At 39.1% G+C, this 20771-nt stretch overlaps 1 protein-coding gene and 1 pseudogene across 1 annotated transcript in view; both read left to right on the top strand.

The window, feature by feature from the left end:
- LOC140230890 (uncharacterized) overlaps positions 1–20771 on the top strand; it is a 297769-nt gene that overhangs the window by 178988 nt on the left and 98010 nt on the right. Inside the window, exons 8-9 of the mRNA XM_072311033.1 lie at positions 1358–1473; positions 10039–10122. Of these exons, the coding sequence (XP_072167134.1) occupies positions 1358–1473; positions 10039–10122 (200 nt within the window). The remainder of the gene's footprint in view (positions 1–1357; positions 1474–10038; positions 10123–20771) is intronic.
- On the top strand, positions 15079–19155 carry LOC140230515 (uncharacterized; annotated as a pseudogene).

Raw genomic sequence — 20771 nt, 5'->3', positions numbered from 1 at the left:
TGCAAGGAAACTGAAAAAAAAAGTAACAAAAACGCACATGGACATTCCTTTCTGAATATTTTTTTCACCCTATCATGGCAATTTGGACAATTTTTTTTTCTTTTTCTTTCTTTTTTGATACATGTGGTTTTGAGTGTACAGCACCAGATTCATGAACCCATCCTATCAGGGTATCCCTGCATTGGATCCAGACCAGATTTGGGGGTCTTACGATGATTTCTGTCGCACAGAAGCACTGCTAGCACAAAAGCAAGCACACGAACCCCCCATTTTTATAATTGTTCTGCATTAAGTAACCCTTCTACAATTTGATCAAGTTACATGAAAATGACATGGGTTTTGAATGTACAGCATGATATTTGTGAACCCTGCCCGATCAAGGCATCCCTGGATAGGTTTGCGACCAAATCTTAGGCTCTTACGATGATTCCTGCTGCATGGCGGTGCTGCTAGCACAAAAACGAGCACATGAGCCCCCCATTTTTATTGTGTTTCTGCAATTAGTAAGCCTTCTTCTACAGTTTTGTAAAGTTTCGTGAAAATGACATGGGTTTTGAATGTACAGCATGAGATTCATGAACCCATCCAATCAGAGCATCCCTGGATAGGTTTATGACCAAACTTGGGGTCTTACAATGATTTCTGCCACATGGGAGAGCTGCTAGCACAGAGACGACTTTACAACTTTTCTGCATTAAGTAATCCTTTTTTTTACAATTTGATTAAGTTTCATGAAAATGACATGGGTTTTGAAAGTACAACATGAATTTTTTTTAACCTTCTCCTTTAGCCCACCTTTAACAGAAAACATTCCGTTCCTAACAAGGATTTTAGAGATTTTGGCGGTTTCTGCTGCGTGAGGGCGCTGCTTGCTCAAGAATGAGAGTGTAACCCCAACTTTAAAACTTTTTCCTCCTTTTGGGTATCTTTCTCTGTAATTCTTGCAAATTTGGAGAAAACAAAGTGGATTTTGAAAGAATTATAGGGATTTCAATTTGCCATTGCGGATTTTGTTGCCTTTCATGGTCTCGATCCTGTAATGCTATCACTTTTGTACTGGACAGCAGAATGTTATATTCTTCAAAGTCCTGTAGAAGAAAAACAAGCACACGAACCTTTGGTTTTATTTGCATATTTGGGCTTCGGATGGGTCAAAGTTACCATATAGGAAATTTGAAGAAAATGACATGGACTTCACTTTAACTGGGGTTATCCACTTGTGCGATGTTGATTTAAGCAAGGTTTACTGTACTTAATAATAAGGCTCTGATGAATTTTTGTAAATATCTGAAAAGTACATTGATACTCAAAGACTCTAAACTCCCTGTGTGCTCATTTTTCTTCTCTTTACAACCAGGAAATGAAGCAGAAGAAATAGATGATGAAATAACACCTGATGCAGTAGACTACATTGATACATTTGATGCACATGTGGACAGGTCGGAGTCTCCTCCCCCAATCAAAAACCAACAGGTCAGTATCATACTTTACAATATGCACTTACTATCTTTCTCCTTTCTTTCCTTTTTCACATTTTTATGTTTCAGCTTAGAGAGATTCTTGTTTTTTCTTAGTGCCTTGTCCAAGTATGTTGTGTCAGTTGTACATGAAGTGATAAGATTTGGGGCTAACCTTCCCAGGTTAATGACAGAAGTCACTGAAAATTGGTCCCAAAATGGCATTTTAAGCAGAATTTTCAGGGTTAATATTGTGCCAGTGATAGTGTCATTGTGTGTGTGTGTGTGTGTGTGTGTGTGGGAGGGGGGGGGGTGCCATTGACATTTGCCCTGATCTCCCCCTCCCCCATGCCATTCACTTGAGCCTCCTCACACTTGAAAAAATATACATGAGTCCCCTCTGACCCCCACAGATACACATCTTTTTTCTTCATTTCAAAGCCAGAAGTGGTTTATATCATGATTAATATTTCGTCGCTGGGGTGACAAAACCTCGTATCTCAAAATTTTCAAATGTTCAGGAGAGCGAAAAAACATGGCGGCCAAAGCACTATAGTGAATGGGAAAGCCTTCTCTTTGACATGTCATGGTGGCTTCATTTTTGGAGTAAGACAGTTAGGATTTGGCCAAGACATCACTTGACACATTATTTGACCATTAAGCTAAAAAAAAAAATTGTTGACATTTTTGAGATACGAAGTCTTGTCACCCCAGCGACGATTTGTTTTATATTTCATTTGAAAAAAAAAAGGTTATCATTTTCCCAGACAGTCCCATCTAAGTGGGTTGTCATCCATTCCTGAGAGTTGGTACACTTGTTTGATTGATCATTATACACACATAGACACACACACACACACAAACACACCCCCTCACACACACCTTTTCGGTTCATTGAAAAAGTGCAAATTTCTATTTCTTTTCCCACATTTTTATTTGAAAAAAAAAGAAGCAAAACAAAACTTGTTTTTCTTGAAACTTAGTGTATACTTGTACAACCCAATAAAAGTTCTCTAGAGAGAGTTCTGGGCTATGTGGTCAAAGGTCAAGGTAATGTGGTAGCATTTCACTTTTTCACCATATCTCAGAAATGGTTCAAAATATCTTCATGGCACTTAGTACATACACATGTATGCATTTACAGTGTACTAACTGGCAGTGATTATCTCGGGAATTTGGGGGTCATGGGGTCAAAGGTCAAGGTCAATTCCTCAAAATTTCACTTTTTCTCTCATGTCTATGCAATGCCTGCAGGATTTTTCTCAAAACTTAGTGTATACATGTATTACCCAATAGAGATTCACTGGGAAAGGTTTTTGCCAAGAGGTCAAAGATCAAGTTAAAATGCCAAATTTAATTTCTTCCTCCATATCTTGGAAGTGGCCATGGTATCTTCATGAAGCTTAGTATATATTTATGCTTGTACTACCTGACAGTGATTCTCTTGGGAATTTTAGTGTCATAGAGTCAAAGGTCAAAGTAATGTACAAAATACACAATACTCATCTTTCAGCACAGGACTATAGTATCAAACAGGTTACTCAGCTGACGAGAACCTCGCAACCACATTCCTATCCGGTACCATACTTGAGAACTGAATTGCATTGCCATTCATTCTTTCCAAGAACTGTAAGGAAATGGAATTTCCTGTTGTCAGAAATTGTTTCAGCGCCATCTGTGGGATCATTCCGAAACCGACTAGCAGTTGATCACAGTGGCTAGTTATTTTCTTCAAATTTTCTATGTGCTTGTAAATATTTGTAAATAAACTGTATTATAATGTAAATAGCACAGTCTGCAAGAATCTTCAGCATATTGAAGGAGGCAGATTTAATCAGAAGAAGAAGAAAAAGGTCAAGGGTCAGAGGCCAGGGTAAAATGTTAAATTTTACTCTTTGATACTGATATTACTCTCTTTATGCCTTGGAAATTACTCAATGCATAAACTTAAGGGTAATGTGCAATTAGGATAATAACTTCCTCGTAGACATTGTGAACAAAATTTTGAATTCATTATTTCCACAAACCTTCGTGTGAAAGTTAAAGGTCCTGTTTACCTTTGGGAACAGTGATTTTTAAAAATTTTAAGATATTACATTTAATACATATGTGTAGGTATGTTGCACCACAAAACATCCTATCATATAAACTTTTTGCAATCAGGAAAAAAAAAGAAGAAGAGATATCTGTATTTTTCTCAATAAACCATAACTGTAGACAGTTAAGTCTGAAAACATTTTTATTATAACTGTTGTTCACATTTTGTGTATTTAACAATACTAAACATCGATTTTACCAATTGAAATTTTTTACAGTGGTTGTTTCTTTCCCTAACACCCATTAAGAACTATTTTAAAGCACTAATGCTGGGTTTTTGTTTCATCTGCAAATGGTAAATTATGCCTTTAAGCTAGTGTACAACATCGAATGAAATAGTATCTTTTAAGAGCTACTGTTGAATCCGATAGGCGACGTTATATATTTTGTTTGTTTTCGTAAACTGAATTCTAATAAAGTTTATGCACAAGTTTTGTAGTGCAACAACATAAGGAACAAAGTTAGAAATGTGATGACATAAATGGTATCCCGGGGTACCAACTAAAAATCAGCCATTTTGTTGAATTATTTATTTTTTTAAAAAGGTTGCACCCTGGGTGCCAAAAAGAGGAAATTATTTTGGTGCTGGAGCTAGCGAGGGCAAGCCACTGCACTGCACTGCACTAAAGCACACGCTAGTGGTATCGCAGCTTCCATGCACGCATAGTATAACATGCAGTGGCATGGGAATGCTATGTACATGCACACACAGTGCATGCATTTTTCTCTGGCTGTCCTCGAGTGGACGTGAGGTGGCGCTACACAACGTGGTTACCCAGAGTACTACGGTACCCCAGGGTAACGCGTGATGCATCATATCTTAAACTAAGACTAAAATGTGAGCTCATTTTTTTTTCAACAGATACTTAATATTGAATATGAAATGTTATTTAAAGAGAGCAAAAAGAAAAAGAAAAAAAAATAAAATGAAAAAGGTCTGCTCCGAGCATCGATCTCTCAAAATCATGCATGAGAAACCATTACTCATACCACTCGGCCACGGAATATCCACAGAAATGTTACGTCAAAAAAAAAAGATATAGGTACAAGATATGGCGATAATCAATACGTGGGATGTAATACACAAAATAGCTTCTATCTTGAAAATTTCAACGTGATTCATATGTTCATGTATATGACCTGACCGAAACATACACTTATCACAGTTTATTATTTCAGCTACAATCTATTCAAATTTCAGAGGAAACAAAGTTTAAAAATCTGAGATATAACTGTGAGGAGATTGTCATGTCAATTAAGAATAAGAAAAAAAATTCACCTTCCATAGACATAACATGTAAACTCAGCTGATTTTAATACTTTGCATTCAATCACAATTTTCGATATAATGACATCATGAAATTGCAAAACAATGACAATGAATCAAAAGACAATTGTCCAAAGTACAACTTATCCGAATTTGGAATGATATTGAGTAAAAATTACGGAGATATACACATATGAATGTCAGAAACAGTACGTGAAAAAAATTAAATTCCACTTTTTTTAATTTCAGATGACGATATGATGACGTCGTACTGTCTTAATCGAAATATTGATACTTGCAATGTTATTTACAACTAATATCCTGTCGGAATATGAAATAAAAAAAGGGGTCTCCGTTCATTTTGAGGAGTTATGTCAAAATAAACAAAGGCACGTCTTTTCATATTTGCACTTTGACACAGGCACATTGCTTTCTTACTGGTCGGAATCGATCGGATATCAATGATTATTATCCATACAGAGGATTTTTAGAGCCCAAATACAAGTGTTATTTTGTCGACGCACCTCATAACCTCCGACCCACTTAGAAAGTTTGTTGAACTCGACCAATATTTTTTGCCGAGGCGACCAATATTCAAAATATTGGACAGCAAGAGGGGGATTCCCCAAAGTTTGTATAAACTACACCGTGATTGGTTGAGATATACGAGATGACCCGAAATATGAAATAAAAATGTCTGTGATTGGTCAATCACAGATTAACTAAATTATCGTTTTTTTCTAAAATTCTGTGTTTATACAAACAAATTTCATATTAATTAGTTAAAATTGTACATCAAAATACATAGATCACTGTTTTATCTGGGAATGAAGTGGATTAACTTGCACTGAAGAGTGTACCATACCCCATGTCAGGATTAAGTACAGTAGGAGACCATACAGCACTCAGAGACAGAAAGGGTAAGTGAAAATATTCTTTGCTAAAATCCTCTGTAGGATAATAATGAAAATATTGGATGTCTTATTTTTGGTTAATACAAGGGGAAATATTGGACTCGCTAAGCAAAATATTGGACTCGTCTTCGACTCGTCCAATATTTGTGCATAGCTTGTCCAATATTTCCTTGTATTAACCTCAAGGCCATCCAATATTACTTTAATACTGTCACTGAATGTATCAGAAATCCAAATCAGTCGGAAAAAGTGCATTTTCATGTTGCTTGTAAACATACTGTGAGCGAGAAAACGTGTGGACTTATGTGCATGCGCGGAAATTTTTGAAACGTTTGAAATTGTTTGAAACGTATAAGAAAACCAGTCAGGAAGTTGTTTTGAGGATTTTGAAATTTTGACGGTCATGATAACCAGTGTGATTAGCATAGTACAGGATGATCACATGTCACTTGAACTTTATGTCTACCGAAAATGATATGGAAATGACTTTACTTATGAAGATATGATCAATTATCTGCCATTATTTGAAAATCACAAAATGGCGCCTAGATGATGTCTAGATATGTTATCATCATGAAAAGTTTTATGTCATTAGATATTGATAGATGATAAGTTGACTGAAAATTTCATGTTAATTGGTAATGTCATTGTTGAGATACAGTGCCCACAAAATATTGCTGAAATACAGAAGAATAAAAAACAAAGGAAGATTCTGTACAGATACAAGAGGTGATACGCCAAGAGTGTATCACCTAGAAATAAAGGAAGATTTTGACAAACACAATTGGTGATATGCTGTTAGTGTATCACCTAACTATTGTTTGAAACTGTATATGCTTTTGGAATGCGCATTAGTGAGTGCACTGTCACGGTTATCTAGAGTAGATCCAGGGATTGGATAATGATCAAATGGAGGGGGAAGTTTTTATACCTCCTCCACGAGGTGTGGCTGGAAGCATTTATGTTTTCGGGTTGTCCGTCCATCCGTCTGTAACTAATTTTGTGGGCAGCGTAGCTAAAAAAAACATATAGGTATAACTTGGTAACTATGTATATATGTATGTAAAGTTGTGCCTTTAAACTTTCTGGTGCACATGCTGAATGTCAAAGGTCAAAAGGTCATGGTCATACGCTCAAAATTTCACTTTTCCCCCCATATCTATGCAATGCCTGAAGGTATTTTCTTGAAACTTAGTGTATACATTTACTACCAAATAGAGATTCTCCAGAGAGAGTTTCTGGTCAGAGGTCAAAGGTCTCGTGAAAATGTTAATATTTCACTTTTTTTCCATATCTTGTAAATGATTCAAGGTATCTTCATGGAACGTATTAAGTATGTACTGACTGGCAGTGATTATCAAGGGAATTTTGGGGTCTGGAGTCAAAGGTCAGGGGTCAAAGGTCAAATTCAACTCAAAATGTCACTCTTTCCCTCACATTTATGCAATGCCTGCAGATTTTTTCTTGAAACTTAATGTATACATGCATTACACAATAGAAATTCTCTGGGAAGGTTCTTGCCAAAAGGTCAAAGGTCAAAAAGTGAAAGGTCTAATGAAAGTGCTAAATTTCACTTCTTCCTCCATATCTGGAACGTGACTCAAGGTATCATCATGAAGCATGAAACATATTTATGCATGTTCCACCTTACAGTGGTTTTATTGGGAATTTCAGGGTCAAAGGTCAAAGGGTAAAGGCTGCATTAAAATGCTAAGATTCTACTATTCAATACAGAACTTATACACAGTGCCTTGAAAATTACTCAATGCATAAACTTATAAAAGGGTCAAAAGTCAAGTATAAATCCTCAAATCCCCAAATACCTGCACTCTTAGACAGTATAGCCATTCATCCAATTCAACCTAGTTCAAGGAAAGTGAACATTCAACACATTTGTGACAAACCTGTCATTTTAATATTTTGCCAATTATGTGAGACTGTCATCACACATTGTCAAAACATTGTACTATGGACCTATTGCGAGAACCATGCATTATGGTTGATGCATACCAGTTGCCATAGCGACATTTCTAGTTACATTTAAGTCTCTCTTTTCTGAAACTGCACAGTCAAATTTTCTAAATACCATGTACTTGGCAGATATATTTACAAGTGTGATGGAATATATGCAAGTGGACACCATACCACCCATAGAAGCCCTAAAGGCTGCCCTCACCCCCCAAGTTTTCGCTGTTCCCAGATAGTAGTTTGCACGAATGCCTGGAAGGTACGGGAAGCTTTGGGCACTTCCCAAGTGGTTTCCTTTGAATGTTCACCCTTTTTACCATGTAGATATTGTAGAGCAATGTCTCCCATGTTATTTTAATTCATTAAATTTCATGAAAATAAACATATCTGTGTTAGGCTGCTGGAAAGACTTTTCAGAAGCATGTACGCATGGAACATGTGAAGAGTTTCATCACAAAACACGATGTATCCACATGAACTTATCTGAGATAAATAGCGTTTTCTGCTGTTATTAAATTAAAGAGTAGAATTTTCAAAACATGGAAAAAAAGTTTCTACTTGATGGACACCCACTATGATGCATACAATTCAAAGCAGAAGATATTTTTATGCCTCCGCCACGAAGTGGTGCCGGAGGCATTATGTTTTCGGGATGTCTGTCCGTCCGTACGTCCGTACGTCTGTACGTACGTCCGTCCGTACGTCCTCCGCATTCGTTTACGCGATAACTTGAGTAATATTGACTGGAATTTTACCAAACTTGGTCCAAGTATAAAGTATGATGGGACAATTAATTGATTAGATTTTGGGTGAAATCGGCCAAAGGTCAAAGGTCAAGGTCAAATCATTAAATTGTGTCTGTTTACGTGATAACTCAAGACTGGATTCAGCAAATTTCACCAAAATTTGTCTGAGGATGATGTATGATGGGACAATTACTTGATTAGGTTTTGAGTGAAATTGGACAGAGGTCAAAGGTCAAAGATCAACGTCAAATCCTAAAATGTATCTGTTTACGTGATAACTCTAAACTGGATGAAGCAGCTTTCACCAAACTTGGTCCAAGGATGTGTATGATGGGGCAATTAGTTGAGTAGATTTTAGTGACATTGGCAAGAGGTCAAAGGTCATAAGGTCAAGGTCAAATGCTAAAAACATTGCTATTTCCCCCATATCCATGCAATGCCCGAAGGTATTATCTTGAAACTTATTGTAGACATGTACTACTGCATAAAGATTCTCCAGAGAGAGTTTCATGTCATAAGGTCAAAGGTCAGAAGGTCAAAGGTTAGGTGAATATGTTACAATTTCACTTTTCTTGCAAATGGTTCAATGTATCTTCATGGAACTTGGTACATACACATGTACTGACTGGCAGGGATTTTCTAGGGAATGTAGGGGTCATGGGTCACTAGTCAGGGGGTCAAAGGTCAAGGTCAACTCCTCAAAATGTTACTATTTCCCTCATATACTATATATGCAATGCTTACATTATTATTTTTAAAACTAAAACTTGATATATACATGTATTCCCTAATGGAGATTCTCTGAGAAATTTCCAGCCAGAAGGTCAAAGGTTAAGGGTCAAAGGTCAGGTTTGAATGCATATATATATATATTTTTTTTTATACTGTAATTACACTCTTTCTTCATACCTTGAAAATTACTCAATGCATAAACTTATAAAAGGGTAGGTCAGAAGTCAAGTAAAAGTTCTCAATTCCCCAAATACAGGTACCTGCACTCTTAGACAATTATAGCAAACCTAGTTCAAGGAAAGTGAACATTCAAGATATTTCTGACAAACCTGTCATTTCAATATTTTGTCAGTTTTGTGAAACTGTCATAACACATTGTGAAGACATTGTACCATACACCTATTGGGAGAATCATGCATTATGGCGGAGGCATCAGTCGCCATAGCGACATTTCTAGTTTTACTATGTTCTCAAATTCTGATCATTTTTTTTCAAAATGCAATATGTGTTTATCCAAGCCTCTTTTTTTTTCAAAATGCAATATACCCAAGAATGCAGTGCGCCATTAGTATTTATGCATCTTTGGATATCAATTCTGGTTTAGCTTGGAAATGGTATGTCATACATGTGCCAAAGTGTTGTTTTTTATCTTCTTTCCTCCTTTCAGGACAGGCAGGATGGGAGGTGTATTCATTATTTTAACTTATGTATTGTAGTCTGGAAAATAAAGTAGGTGTGGTAAATTATCTCTATTATATTTTATAAGCAAAGGTTGAAATAAGAGAGAGATTAATTTTCATGTGATGATGATATATGTCATGTTTTTGAACATTGTATTTATTTTTGTATCATTACAGAACATTTCGTCAGATTTCTCTGTTGCCCCAGGAAGAGCAGTCAGCATGCCAGCACTTAGCAGCAACAAGGGGGATGATCTGAAGGTAAGTTTGGGCTCAGTCCTTGTTGAATGCAGGCCTAGATGCCAGCACTATTTCCCTTGATGTAGAGATTGTGACAAATAAAAGAATGAGTGGATGAATACAAGAATAACTACACAATAGTGTGTCTGGAAACAATGAATTGCAAAGCTTGGAATCCAAGGATCCACACACTGTTTACACCTGCATATCTGGCAGAGGTGCTTATGACATCAACATATTTCTTTCACTTTTTTTTTTGTTTTTTTGCACAAAACAAGTACCAGAAGTCAGTCTCTGTCAGTCAATGAGGAACATTGGTATTGCGCCCAAAATGTTGTCAGTGTTCTGAAGCCGTGGTGCTGCCCAAGCTGAGCAGCATTGGCTGTAGCTGAAGAGACCAATTTGATGGTGGCATTTTTCCGCTTGTTTTGCAGGTGTAGATAGAAGTAGGGTTGACTCCCTGTGGTCATGCTTTTCTCCAGATCCACTTTTCTTTTGCCAAATGTAGTATCCTTTGCCTGCCTTGAGGTGCCTCTGAAGCATTCAGCACCATTTGCTGTGTCCTCCCAATTTTTATACCCCAGCCAAACGAAGTTTGAAGGGGGTATATAGGAATCAGCGGACGGTCGGGCGGTCGGGCGGTCGGTCGGGCCATTGCAAATCTTGCGTCGCGAACTACTTCCTCAGTTTTCAACCGATTCCCATAAAACTTGGCACAGATGTGTGCCTTGGGTTGTAGATGTGCAAGACATATTTTTTGACAGTACCCAAAAGTACGTTGCCATGGTAACGGCATATTATGGGCAAAAATGGGTACAAATCTTGCGTCGCGAACTCCTCCCACAGTTTTTGATCAATTTTTATGAAATTAGGTACAGATGTTCATCTGAATATGTTGATGTGCAAGACACATATTTCCGCAGTGGCAAAAAGTGCGTTGCCATGGTAACGGCATGTTATTGGTAAAATATAGGGCAAAATGCTTCATGGCAAAACTGCTTCATCAGTGTTCTTCCAATTCTCATGGAATTCATATTGAATGTTTGTCTTAGGATATAGGTCAGCATGACACATTTCTTGACAGTGACAAAAAGTATGTTGCCATGGTAACAGCTCACATATTTTGAGCCAAAATGATGGAAAATTTTGTGTTGCAAACTACTTCCTCAGTTTTTGCCCAATTTCCATGAAACTTGGTACAGATGTGCGCCTTTGGTTGTAGATGTGCAAGACGCATTTTTCGACAGTACCCGAAAGTGCGTTGCCATGGTAACGGCATATTAATGGCAGAAGATCAAGGAAAGATCTTGCGGATTTAACTACTTCCTCAGTTTTTTGACCAAAGCTTATGAAATGTTGTTTTGACCAAAGCTTATGAAATGTTGTTTGGCGGGGGTATAACCAGTCGCTGTAGCGACATTTCTAGTAGGTATTGATGTCCCATGGTTTTCATGTAGCTTTAGTAGACATCCATGTATCTTGACTTTTGGTGGCCAACAGATCTATTGCCAAGTTCACTATAAAGGATGTTCTTATCTCACCTGAGCCAAAAGCTCAAGTGAGCTACTGCATTAATATGTCATCTGTCTGGCATAAACTTCTGCACTTTCATATTCTTCCTGAAATCCTCATGATGAGTTTTTGGCGATCCCAATGGAGGTGAGGGGAGACTAAGGGATCGCCTGCGGCGTCCGTCCGTCGTCAGTCCGTCCGTCGTCTGTCTGTAACGCTACAAAAACTTCAATAACTCTTTTCTCTGGGCTTCAATTGCAATCAAACTTTGAGGGAAGAGGGGTCATACAAAGTTTCACATTTTATCATATATGAAGGTCACCACAAGGTCAAAGCTCACAGGCAGGGGTCATTGAACTTTAGGGCCCAATGTTAAGTTTTTATGGCGCATTTCTATTATGGGTCATAACTTTTGATCCATAACTCCATTTGTGACCAAACTTGGATGGTAGATGTCCCATGGGGAGTTGATGGTCACCACAAGGTCAATGGTCACAAGCATGGGTCAACGAACTTTTAGAGCCCAATGTTAAGTTTTTATGGCGCATTTCTATTATGGGTCATAACTTTTGATCCATAACTCCATTTGTGACTAAACTTGGATGGTAGATGTCCCTTGGGGAGTGGATGGTCACCCCAAGGTCAGTGGTCACAAGCATGGGTCAACGAACTTTTAGAGCCCAATGTTAAGTTTTTATGGCGCGTTTCTATTATGGGACATAACTTTTGATCCATAGGTCCGTTTGTGACCAAACTTGGATGGTAGATGTCCCTTGGGGAGTGGATGGTCACAAGGTCAAAGGTCACAGGCAGGGGTCAACGAACTCTAAGGGCCCAATGTTAAGTTTTTATGGCACGTTTCTTTTTTGCCATACATTTTTACCCTTTTATATCTCTTTTTATCTGTTATATCTCTTTTTTTAATCTGTTATATCCCATTCGCGTACAATTTCTTGTACGCGAATGGGCGAGGCACATTATGGCACTTGCCTTGTTACCAAACTTGGCAGGTAGTTTCCCCATGGTGATGTAATCTCAATTTGTTCTAGTAGGAACCGTGCCCCCCTTCCCCTGCCCCATGGGGCCCAAAAGCCCCAAAATTAAAGAATCTTTAAAAATCTTTTTCTCTACAACCAGAAAAGATAGAGATAAATTACTGCTGCAAGCAAGTATTATTGGTAACTATATGTATAATACTTTAATATGTGTGACATTTCCCATTTTATTAATTGAAGATCCAAGGTGCCGGGGGAGGGGTGGTATGGCAAATTAGGGGCCATTTTTCACATTTGCAGCTTCTTGAAATTTCAATTATGAATTTTCACCAAACTTTGCAGATGGCATCCCTAGGATGATAGGATCTTTATTTGTTCAAAAGGGCACCATGCCCCCTCCCCACACCCTTGGACCCACTGGCCGGAATTCATGAAGGTGATACAATTGAAACCATGGTTTAAAACCACAGACAATTTGTGTGGACTGCCATGTGTCACATGGCCTATTTCATTACGAAATGACTGATTTCGTTACGAAATGTTACCATTTCATTACAAAATTATCATTTCATTGACGAAATGAATGATTTTGTAACGAAATAGGCCATACAACACTTGCCGCTCCATACAAATTGTCCATAGTTTAAATCATGGTTTCAATTGTACCACCTTCGTGAATTCGGGCCCTTGAGCCCAAATGCCCCCAAATTAAAGAATCGTTTAAAAATCTTCTCTTGAACCATAAGTGATAGAGCTTTTAATTGAAGAGCTACTATATTATGTATGAGTAGTTAATTGGTGACTGTAATTTCAAGTTTGTTCATGGGGTTCATGCTACAAAAACTTGAATAACTCTCTACTGAGGACTTCAACTTCAATCAAACTTGGAGGGAAGAGTGATTATATAAAGTTACACATTTTACCAAACATGAAGGTCACCTCAAGGTCAAAGGTCACAGGCAGGGGTCTATGAACTTTAGGGCTGGAGTTTTTATGGCGCGTTTCGATTATGGCTCATAACTTTTAATGCATATGTCCGTTTGTGACCAAACTTGGAAGTAGATGTCCCTTAGGGAGTTAAAGGTCACCACGAGGTCAAAGATCACAAAGGTCAACAAACTTTTAGGGCCCAATGCTAAGTGTTACGGCGCATTTTGATTATGGCTCAAAACTTTTGATCTTTGTCTGTTTGTGACCAAACTTGGATGGTAGATTTCCCTTGGGGAGTTAAAGGTCACCACAAGGTCAAAGCTCACAGAGAGTGGTCAACAAACTTGTAGGGCCCAATGTTATGTTTTTACGGCCCGTTTTGATTATGGCTCATAACTTTTGATCCAAATGTTTCGATTATGGCTCATAACTTTTGATCCATATGTCCATTTGTGATCAAGCTTGGCTGGTAAATGTCCCTTGGGGAGTTAAAGGTTACCATAATGTCAATGGTCATAGGCGATTTTTTGCCCTTTCAAAAAGTTAGAAAATTCTTTTTTAGGTTCAAAAGTTTCCCCTACTGAATTCCATCTTGCCCCATGCTAGATATTGGCGTGCGCGATTTCATAACACGCCAGAACTTCAGAGACTCATTTGGATAGGAGTTCCCCGGACTCCTGTCTGTGTCACTGCAGAGAAAAGTCTTCCCGTATACAAAGCGGGATCCCTATTGTTCGATCTTACACCTATTGTGTTTGTACACTGACATTTTTTTTTTCTTTGAAGACTGGTGTGCACTTCGTATGGCTAAGCGTTTGTCTTGTGTTTCTTATGTGTTTCCTTCTTTTCTCATTTGAGAGTTGGTGGATTGTGTTGCACATAATTCTTTTACTCCTTCGCAGAATATTTAGCTATGCCTAGTTCTAATAAAACCTCAGCGGCTCCAACTATGCTTTCCACCGCACCCTCCATCCTGATCTGAGCTTTGTGGAAACAAGTGCAGGCATGCGTGTATCAGATGATACAGCCAGTACACCTGTCATGCCTAGTGCCTCCTGCTCTGAAGGGTCAGTTTCTCGATAGCTCCGCCCTATTTCAAGATTTCTTGACTTTCCTAGATCATCGCAGTATGTGTATGTATCATTCTTCCACGTTCGATAGTGCGGGTACCTCACTGCCTATATAGATGGTAGCCCCCTCTGACCCTCTGGTGTATGCGTCAAATCCTGCAGCTTCAGGGACCGTCCCTGCGGTGCGGCAGTCAGTCTCAGGCCGGATGCCTGAGCTTGTTCCCTCTCCGGCTTTCCCTTGAATTGCCCCATGTGGGAATGTGAGGGAGACAAGTCTGGGGGTTCCTCTCTCTGGGGACATTTCCAGTTTCGAGAGAGTTCCCGCATTGACTCCCTCTTTGGATAATCTTGGGGTGAGTCTCCCCCATATACATGTATACCTTTTTTCCCCTCCCAACCCTCGGTTGCGCCTTCAGAATATTTTTATCCAGACCAAGCCACGGACAATTCAAAAAGAGCCTAGGGCGACTATGGCGCAAAGGAGAAAAGAGGAAGTGTTTGGGGCTGATGGGGCTGACATCAAGGGACATACCAGTCTTGCATGCAGTCGTTTTTATGCCTCCGCCACGAAGTGGTGCCGGAGGCATTATGTTTTCAGGTTGTCCGTCCTCTCGTCCGTCCGTCCGTCCTTCTGTCTGTCTGTCCATCTTTCCATCCGTCCTTCCTTTCCGTAATCAATTTTGCGGACAGTGTAACTAAAAATCGTTTGAGGTATCCTAATGAAACTTGGCATATATATGTATGAGTGAGCTCGCATCTTCATGCTGGCTCATTTAGGCTCATCAAGCTGACAGATTTAACCAAGTCTTCTCGTAGCTCTCTCGGACCGAGGTGCGAGTCTCGCCATTTGCGAGAGGATTCCACCTTTGTCTTTATGACACAGTTGGCGTGCGTTTACATCACTTTTCCACTGCGATGTTGGGGTAAGTTTGAAGTCTGACTTCTTGTGATCAAAATGCAAATTTTCCGATTTAAAAAGAGTATTTTTTTGCCGTGTAAAAAGTGTCTTGATGTTGACTTAGTGTTTTTCCCTGTTTTGAGCATTGCCGTGTTTATAGCTGGCTGATGACCCATTTAAAAAGGGGATTGATGTGATTTTTAGCTCACCTGAGCCAAAGGCTCAAGTGAGCTATTGCGATTGTCCTTCGTCCGGTGTCTGTCGTCCGTCGTGCGTCGTGCGTAAACTTTTTACATTTTCATCTTCTTCTAGAGAACCCCAAGACGGATTTTCATCAAACTTGGCATCAAACTTGGCAGATAGCATCCCTAGGGGGTTAGGATCTCAATTTGTTGAAATGGGCACCATGCCCCACCCAGGGGCCCCCCAGGGGTGCCCAACCCCCCCCCCAAAAAAAAAAAAAAAATGAAGGAATCTTTGAAAATCTTCTCTAGAATCAGAAGTTATAGAGCTAAGATAATATTATGAGTGAGTACATTAATGACTAGTTTCAAGTTTGTTCATAGCAGATCCAGGGGTGCCCCTCTTGGTGGCGGGAAGGTCCAAATGGGGGCCTGAATTGTACATTTTCATCTTCTTCCTGAAAACCTCATGATGGATTTTCGTCAAACTTGGCAGGTAGCATCCCTAGGGGGTCAGGATCTCAATTTATCAAAATGGGCACCATGCCCGACCCAGAGGGCCCCAGGGGGCCCCAATTCCCCCCCCCCCCCCAAATTAAGGAATCTTACAAGATTTGGGCCCTTATTGTACATTTTCATCTTGTACTTGAGAATGCCTGGTCAAATTTTAGTAGAGCTGTGAATGATTTAGATTCGGTGACTGCGTGAAAGGTGAACTTGCGATACGCAGGTGAGCGCTAGACCCGTGGGTCTCTTGTTTTTTCATCATGTCAGCCATATTTCGTGCTTCACGCAGATATCAAGTTCAACAGTGCCCTCGAAGCATAACATATTCAAAATTAGGCCTGAATATTACATTTTTAGAGGCCAAATAATGTATTTTAGTCCTCCGAAAGGTCACGTTATCGCATCTAGTGCGGAAGGGGATATTTTCGGACCGTAAATGCACCGATGTCAATGATCAGTGCGGAGGTGCCGGGTCAGTCCCATGCATTGAAATTAGCATTATTCATTCAGTCAAATGAAACTCTGTCAATTCCGTGTTTTGCTTTAGGCCTAAGTTTACTAAGCTTTAGCGTGACCGTACAGTTGTAGTGTAGCGTAAGTTAAACATCTGACAGTTACAACAGTTGTACAATGTACTGTAGGCTACATTACAGATTCTGGATTCTACAGCTCGCCTCAGAAAGAAAGATCAAATTTAGCTGTCTCAACCTTCATCTCGTCTTAAGTGTAATACTCTTCCAAGTGAGAACAACTCTAACAATACATTCTGCAATTTACAGAATCTAGTCTGCATATGGTCTGAGAGTTCGAGTTGAGTTGTAATTTAGTTGTCTTCAAATAGTTCTATGCTAGGTATCTGGGGAGACCCCTGGGCCCTGGTCAGGCTAGAATTATTAACCCCAAAACGGGGCCAAACCAGGCCAGGGTGTCCCATTTAACTCTTCACTCTAAAGTTGGAACTACAAAATATAGAATTTAGAAGTAGATATAGTCTAAGTAGTAATTTGTTAGACTTTTAGCATCTGTCTCGTGCTCTACTTCTAGACCACTGCTTACATGTATTCTTCTCTAAATCTGTGTTTATGTAAGTATCTCTATAGTTTCCCTCTGCTTGAATTATGATTTACTCCAACTTTGTGTTTTCAGACATGTTATTGTGAATAAAGGTGTAGAACTTTATCCATGATTACTTAGAGTAATGGATGGCAAATTTGATGCATTTTCTAATCCCTTCTCTATTTGTGTCATATTGTAGGTATCCCCGTGACCCTACATCACATCGATGGAATGTTCATATTTATGGCGATTCACTTCTCTGTGGCCTCCAGGATAATCTTCGTGACCTAGAAGTAGAAGATCTACACCATCATTTGCACAGCTCTGTTGTTTGTTTGTTTTTTTTTTGTTCCTGGATGTACCATTTGATCTCTGAGAGACTTTATCAAGGAGAACACTGTTGAAACAACTGACATTGACATTGTTCTGATCCACATTGGAACAAACAATTTATGTAGGAGTGTGTGGGACTTGGACAGTAAGTCGTACAGTCATTTGTATGCAGCTGTTAGGGAGAAATATCCTGGTGCCAGAATATTTTTTAGTGCCATTCTTCCTCGTTGGGATGATCAGGACTTGTATGAGGCCAGCCTCTTCTACAATCTCAAACTACATTCTCTCTGTACGACTTTCGTCAATTGTGGCTTCCTTGACTTTTCTTCTCATTTCTGTCATTATGATGACCGTTTTTCGTATGATGGCCTCCACCTCAACTTTCTGGGGAAGAAGGTGCTCAGCAATGCTGTTAGACAAGGCATCGTCAAATCCGTGCAACCCCCTCTTTCCCTGGCTTGCCGGCGTATAAATCCAGAACTGAGGAAGTTATGGACACCTCGCCGCCCGAAAAAGAAGAAGGTATTTACAAAAAATGTACAACATCATGTACATGTACAATATTCAATCTGCCTAATACACAGAACTACAATGTAGCTATATTTGTTGATAAAGATCATGTTATGGGTAGAGAAGTGTAAGCACCTCTGTCTATCCTTATGATTATAAAGCTGTATCACAGATAATGGCATGAATAACATTTTAGCATTGGGTGTGCTTTTGTAGCTTAAAACACAAATGGTGTATTGTCCATAGTATGGTAATGGACATGTGATTCTGGATCATGAGCTATTGGTTTATTTCATCACTTTTTACTTTCTTTGTTAGTTTTTGTTTTTTATATTTATGTTGCTGTACTAGTTTGTAATTGTTGTGATATTTCTATGCATTTCAGAATGTTGTGAATGTATTTACTGCACATGGTATGTATACATGTAGTTTGTATTCATGCATATATGTAAAGAAATATCCAAAATGTCTTGTAATACATTTAATATTCCTCAACTTGTCTACTTTTGCAGGAGGCCACCCTCGCATCACAGCAGGCATGTTCATGTGCTCAACCCACTTCTCTACTGTCTTCTCGCAAGGAGGACTCGTCTCCACTATCTTCTCACCCGCATGCCACCACATCACCAGAGCCATGTTTCAGCTCTTCTTCTACACCTTTTCCTTGCCAGGATGGAAGCACATCCTCTGCTGCTTCTTTGCCATCTCCCAGCCAGAATGGAAGCACATCCTCTGCTGCTTCTTCGCCATCTCCCAGCCAGAATGGAAACACATCCTCTGCTGCTTCTTTGCCATCTACGAAGCACATCCCCTGCTGCTTCTTCACCATCTCCCAGCGAGAATGGAAACACATCCCCTGCTGCTTCTTTGCCATCTCCTTGCCAGGATGGAAGCACATCCTCTGCTGCTTCTTCACCATCTCCCAGCAAGAATGGAAGCACATCCCCTGCTGCTTCTTTGCCATCTCCTTGCCAGAATGGAAGCACATCTTCTGCTGCTTCTTCGCCATCTCTTTACCAGGATGGAAACACATCCCATGCCGCTTCTACGCCATCTTCTAGCCAGAATGGAAGTACATTCCCTGCCACTTCTACGCCATTTTCTTGCCAGAACAGAAGTACATTCCTGCCATCATCACCGTCATCATCTTTGCCATCCTCTGTGAGATTATCTCAGTCGTCAACTAGCCATTCCAAATCTACCTCCCCACCATCATCAAGACAACATCGATCGTGGAATCGTCGAAGAAAAAAGTGCAAGAAAAAGAATTTGCCTTGACTTGAGAATGGATTCATTGTTTCCTGTTACACTTCTAAGGAACCAGAACTGCCTCCACTTCCACCTTACCGACACAGATCAGACACACCTACACTGGCCTTGATCCCCTATGTATCAATATTCTCTTCTTCACCAGTCTCGTACACCTTCAGTGACTTACCTCGAGCTCATTCTTCGTATGTACGCAATAAGATGCAACAGAAATCGAGGAGACGCCACATCAGATCCAGTAAACGGAAGCGAGACAGAAAGAAGGTACAGTGTACTTAAATTATTTTGCATGAATTTGACTTTCTTCGTAGGCACATGTTACTTTTTTCATTGTCTTCTGCTTGGAGATCTTGAAGTTACAGTGTATTTCTAAATGCAAGTGAAAAGATTATACATGGGCACATGAACACCTGTGTGCAATTGTAGCATAACTCAATTCATTTGTTAGTTACAAACGTTTAGCTTTCAGTTTTTATAAATATCAAATCAATTCATTTTTCCCCTGCTCATTATATAAGGACAAAGAACTAAGATAGTCACAGCTTTTGTTATCATAAATAACACCTTTTTATCAAATGTCTTCTTGAGAAATGGGGATCCTGTTTCATGTATTCATATGTGTATATATATATATATATATATTGATATGTGTGTGTGAAAAACATTTTATATCTATTATGACATTCAAGTTCAAGTTCAAGTTGATTTATTTCATTTCCAACAAACAAAATAATTGAAAGTACAATGAAACATTCGTATACACAGATGTCGGAAAATCAGTACCACAATGCGATGAACAGAAATAACATTGTAAAAAAGGTACAGGTAAATTATCAACAGACATACAAAAAAGTAACTTATGTCACTGTGGTAATTGCATTTAATAAACAAAATTGCTGGAAATGGAGGGGACTGCTAAAAAGCAGAGCTTGTAGAATGCAGTCCCCTCATACAGAAAAAAAAAACAGAGTAGCAAAAACAACAACAATTTCCCTAAGCGATAGTAAAAAAAAAAAAAAAAAGACAGAGTAATACACACATACATGCACACATACCAACGCACATTGACAAACACAAGGCGGCTCTCTTGTAAGGAAAGATTGATGAGAGGATAGAAAGATAGTGAGGAAGGTAGTAAGTCCGAGGTGGACATGGGGGGGGGGGGGGGGAGGGGGGAGAGGAGAGGGAAACGATGGGTCATAACCAGGGCACTGGAGGCACCGAAGCTCGGGCTCACTGATAAACAAAGAGTAGTGAGATTACCGAGCAACAACAGTTTTGAAAATCCAAAGTAAAAAAAAAAAAAAAAAGAATGAATCATTATGTTGCATACGAAGTTTTTAAATAATTCTTTAACTTTAAAGAAAATGTATTAAAACTTAAAGCTTCTTTTATATTATTGTCCAGA

Source organism: Diadema setosum, chromosome 7 (genome assembly GCF_964275005.1).
Source record: "Diadema setosum chromosome 7, eeDiaSeto1, whole genome shotgun sequence".
NCBI lineage: Eukaryota > Metazoa > Echinodermata > Echinoidea > Diadematoida > Diadematidae > Diadema > Diadema setosum.
This window is presented reverse-complemented; position numbering and strand designations above follow the sequence as displayed.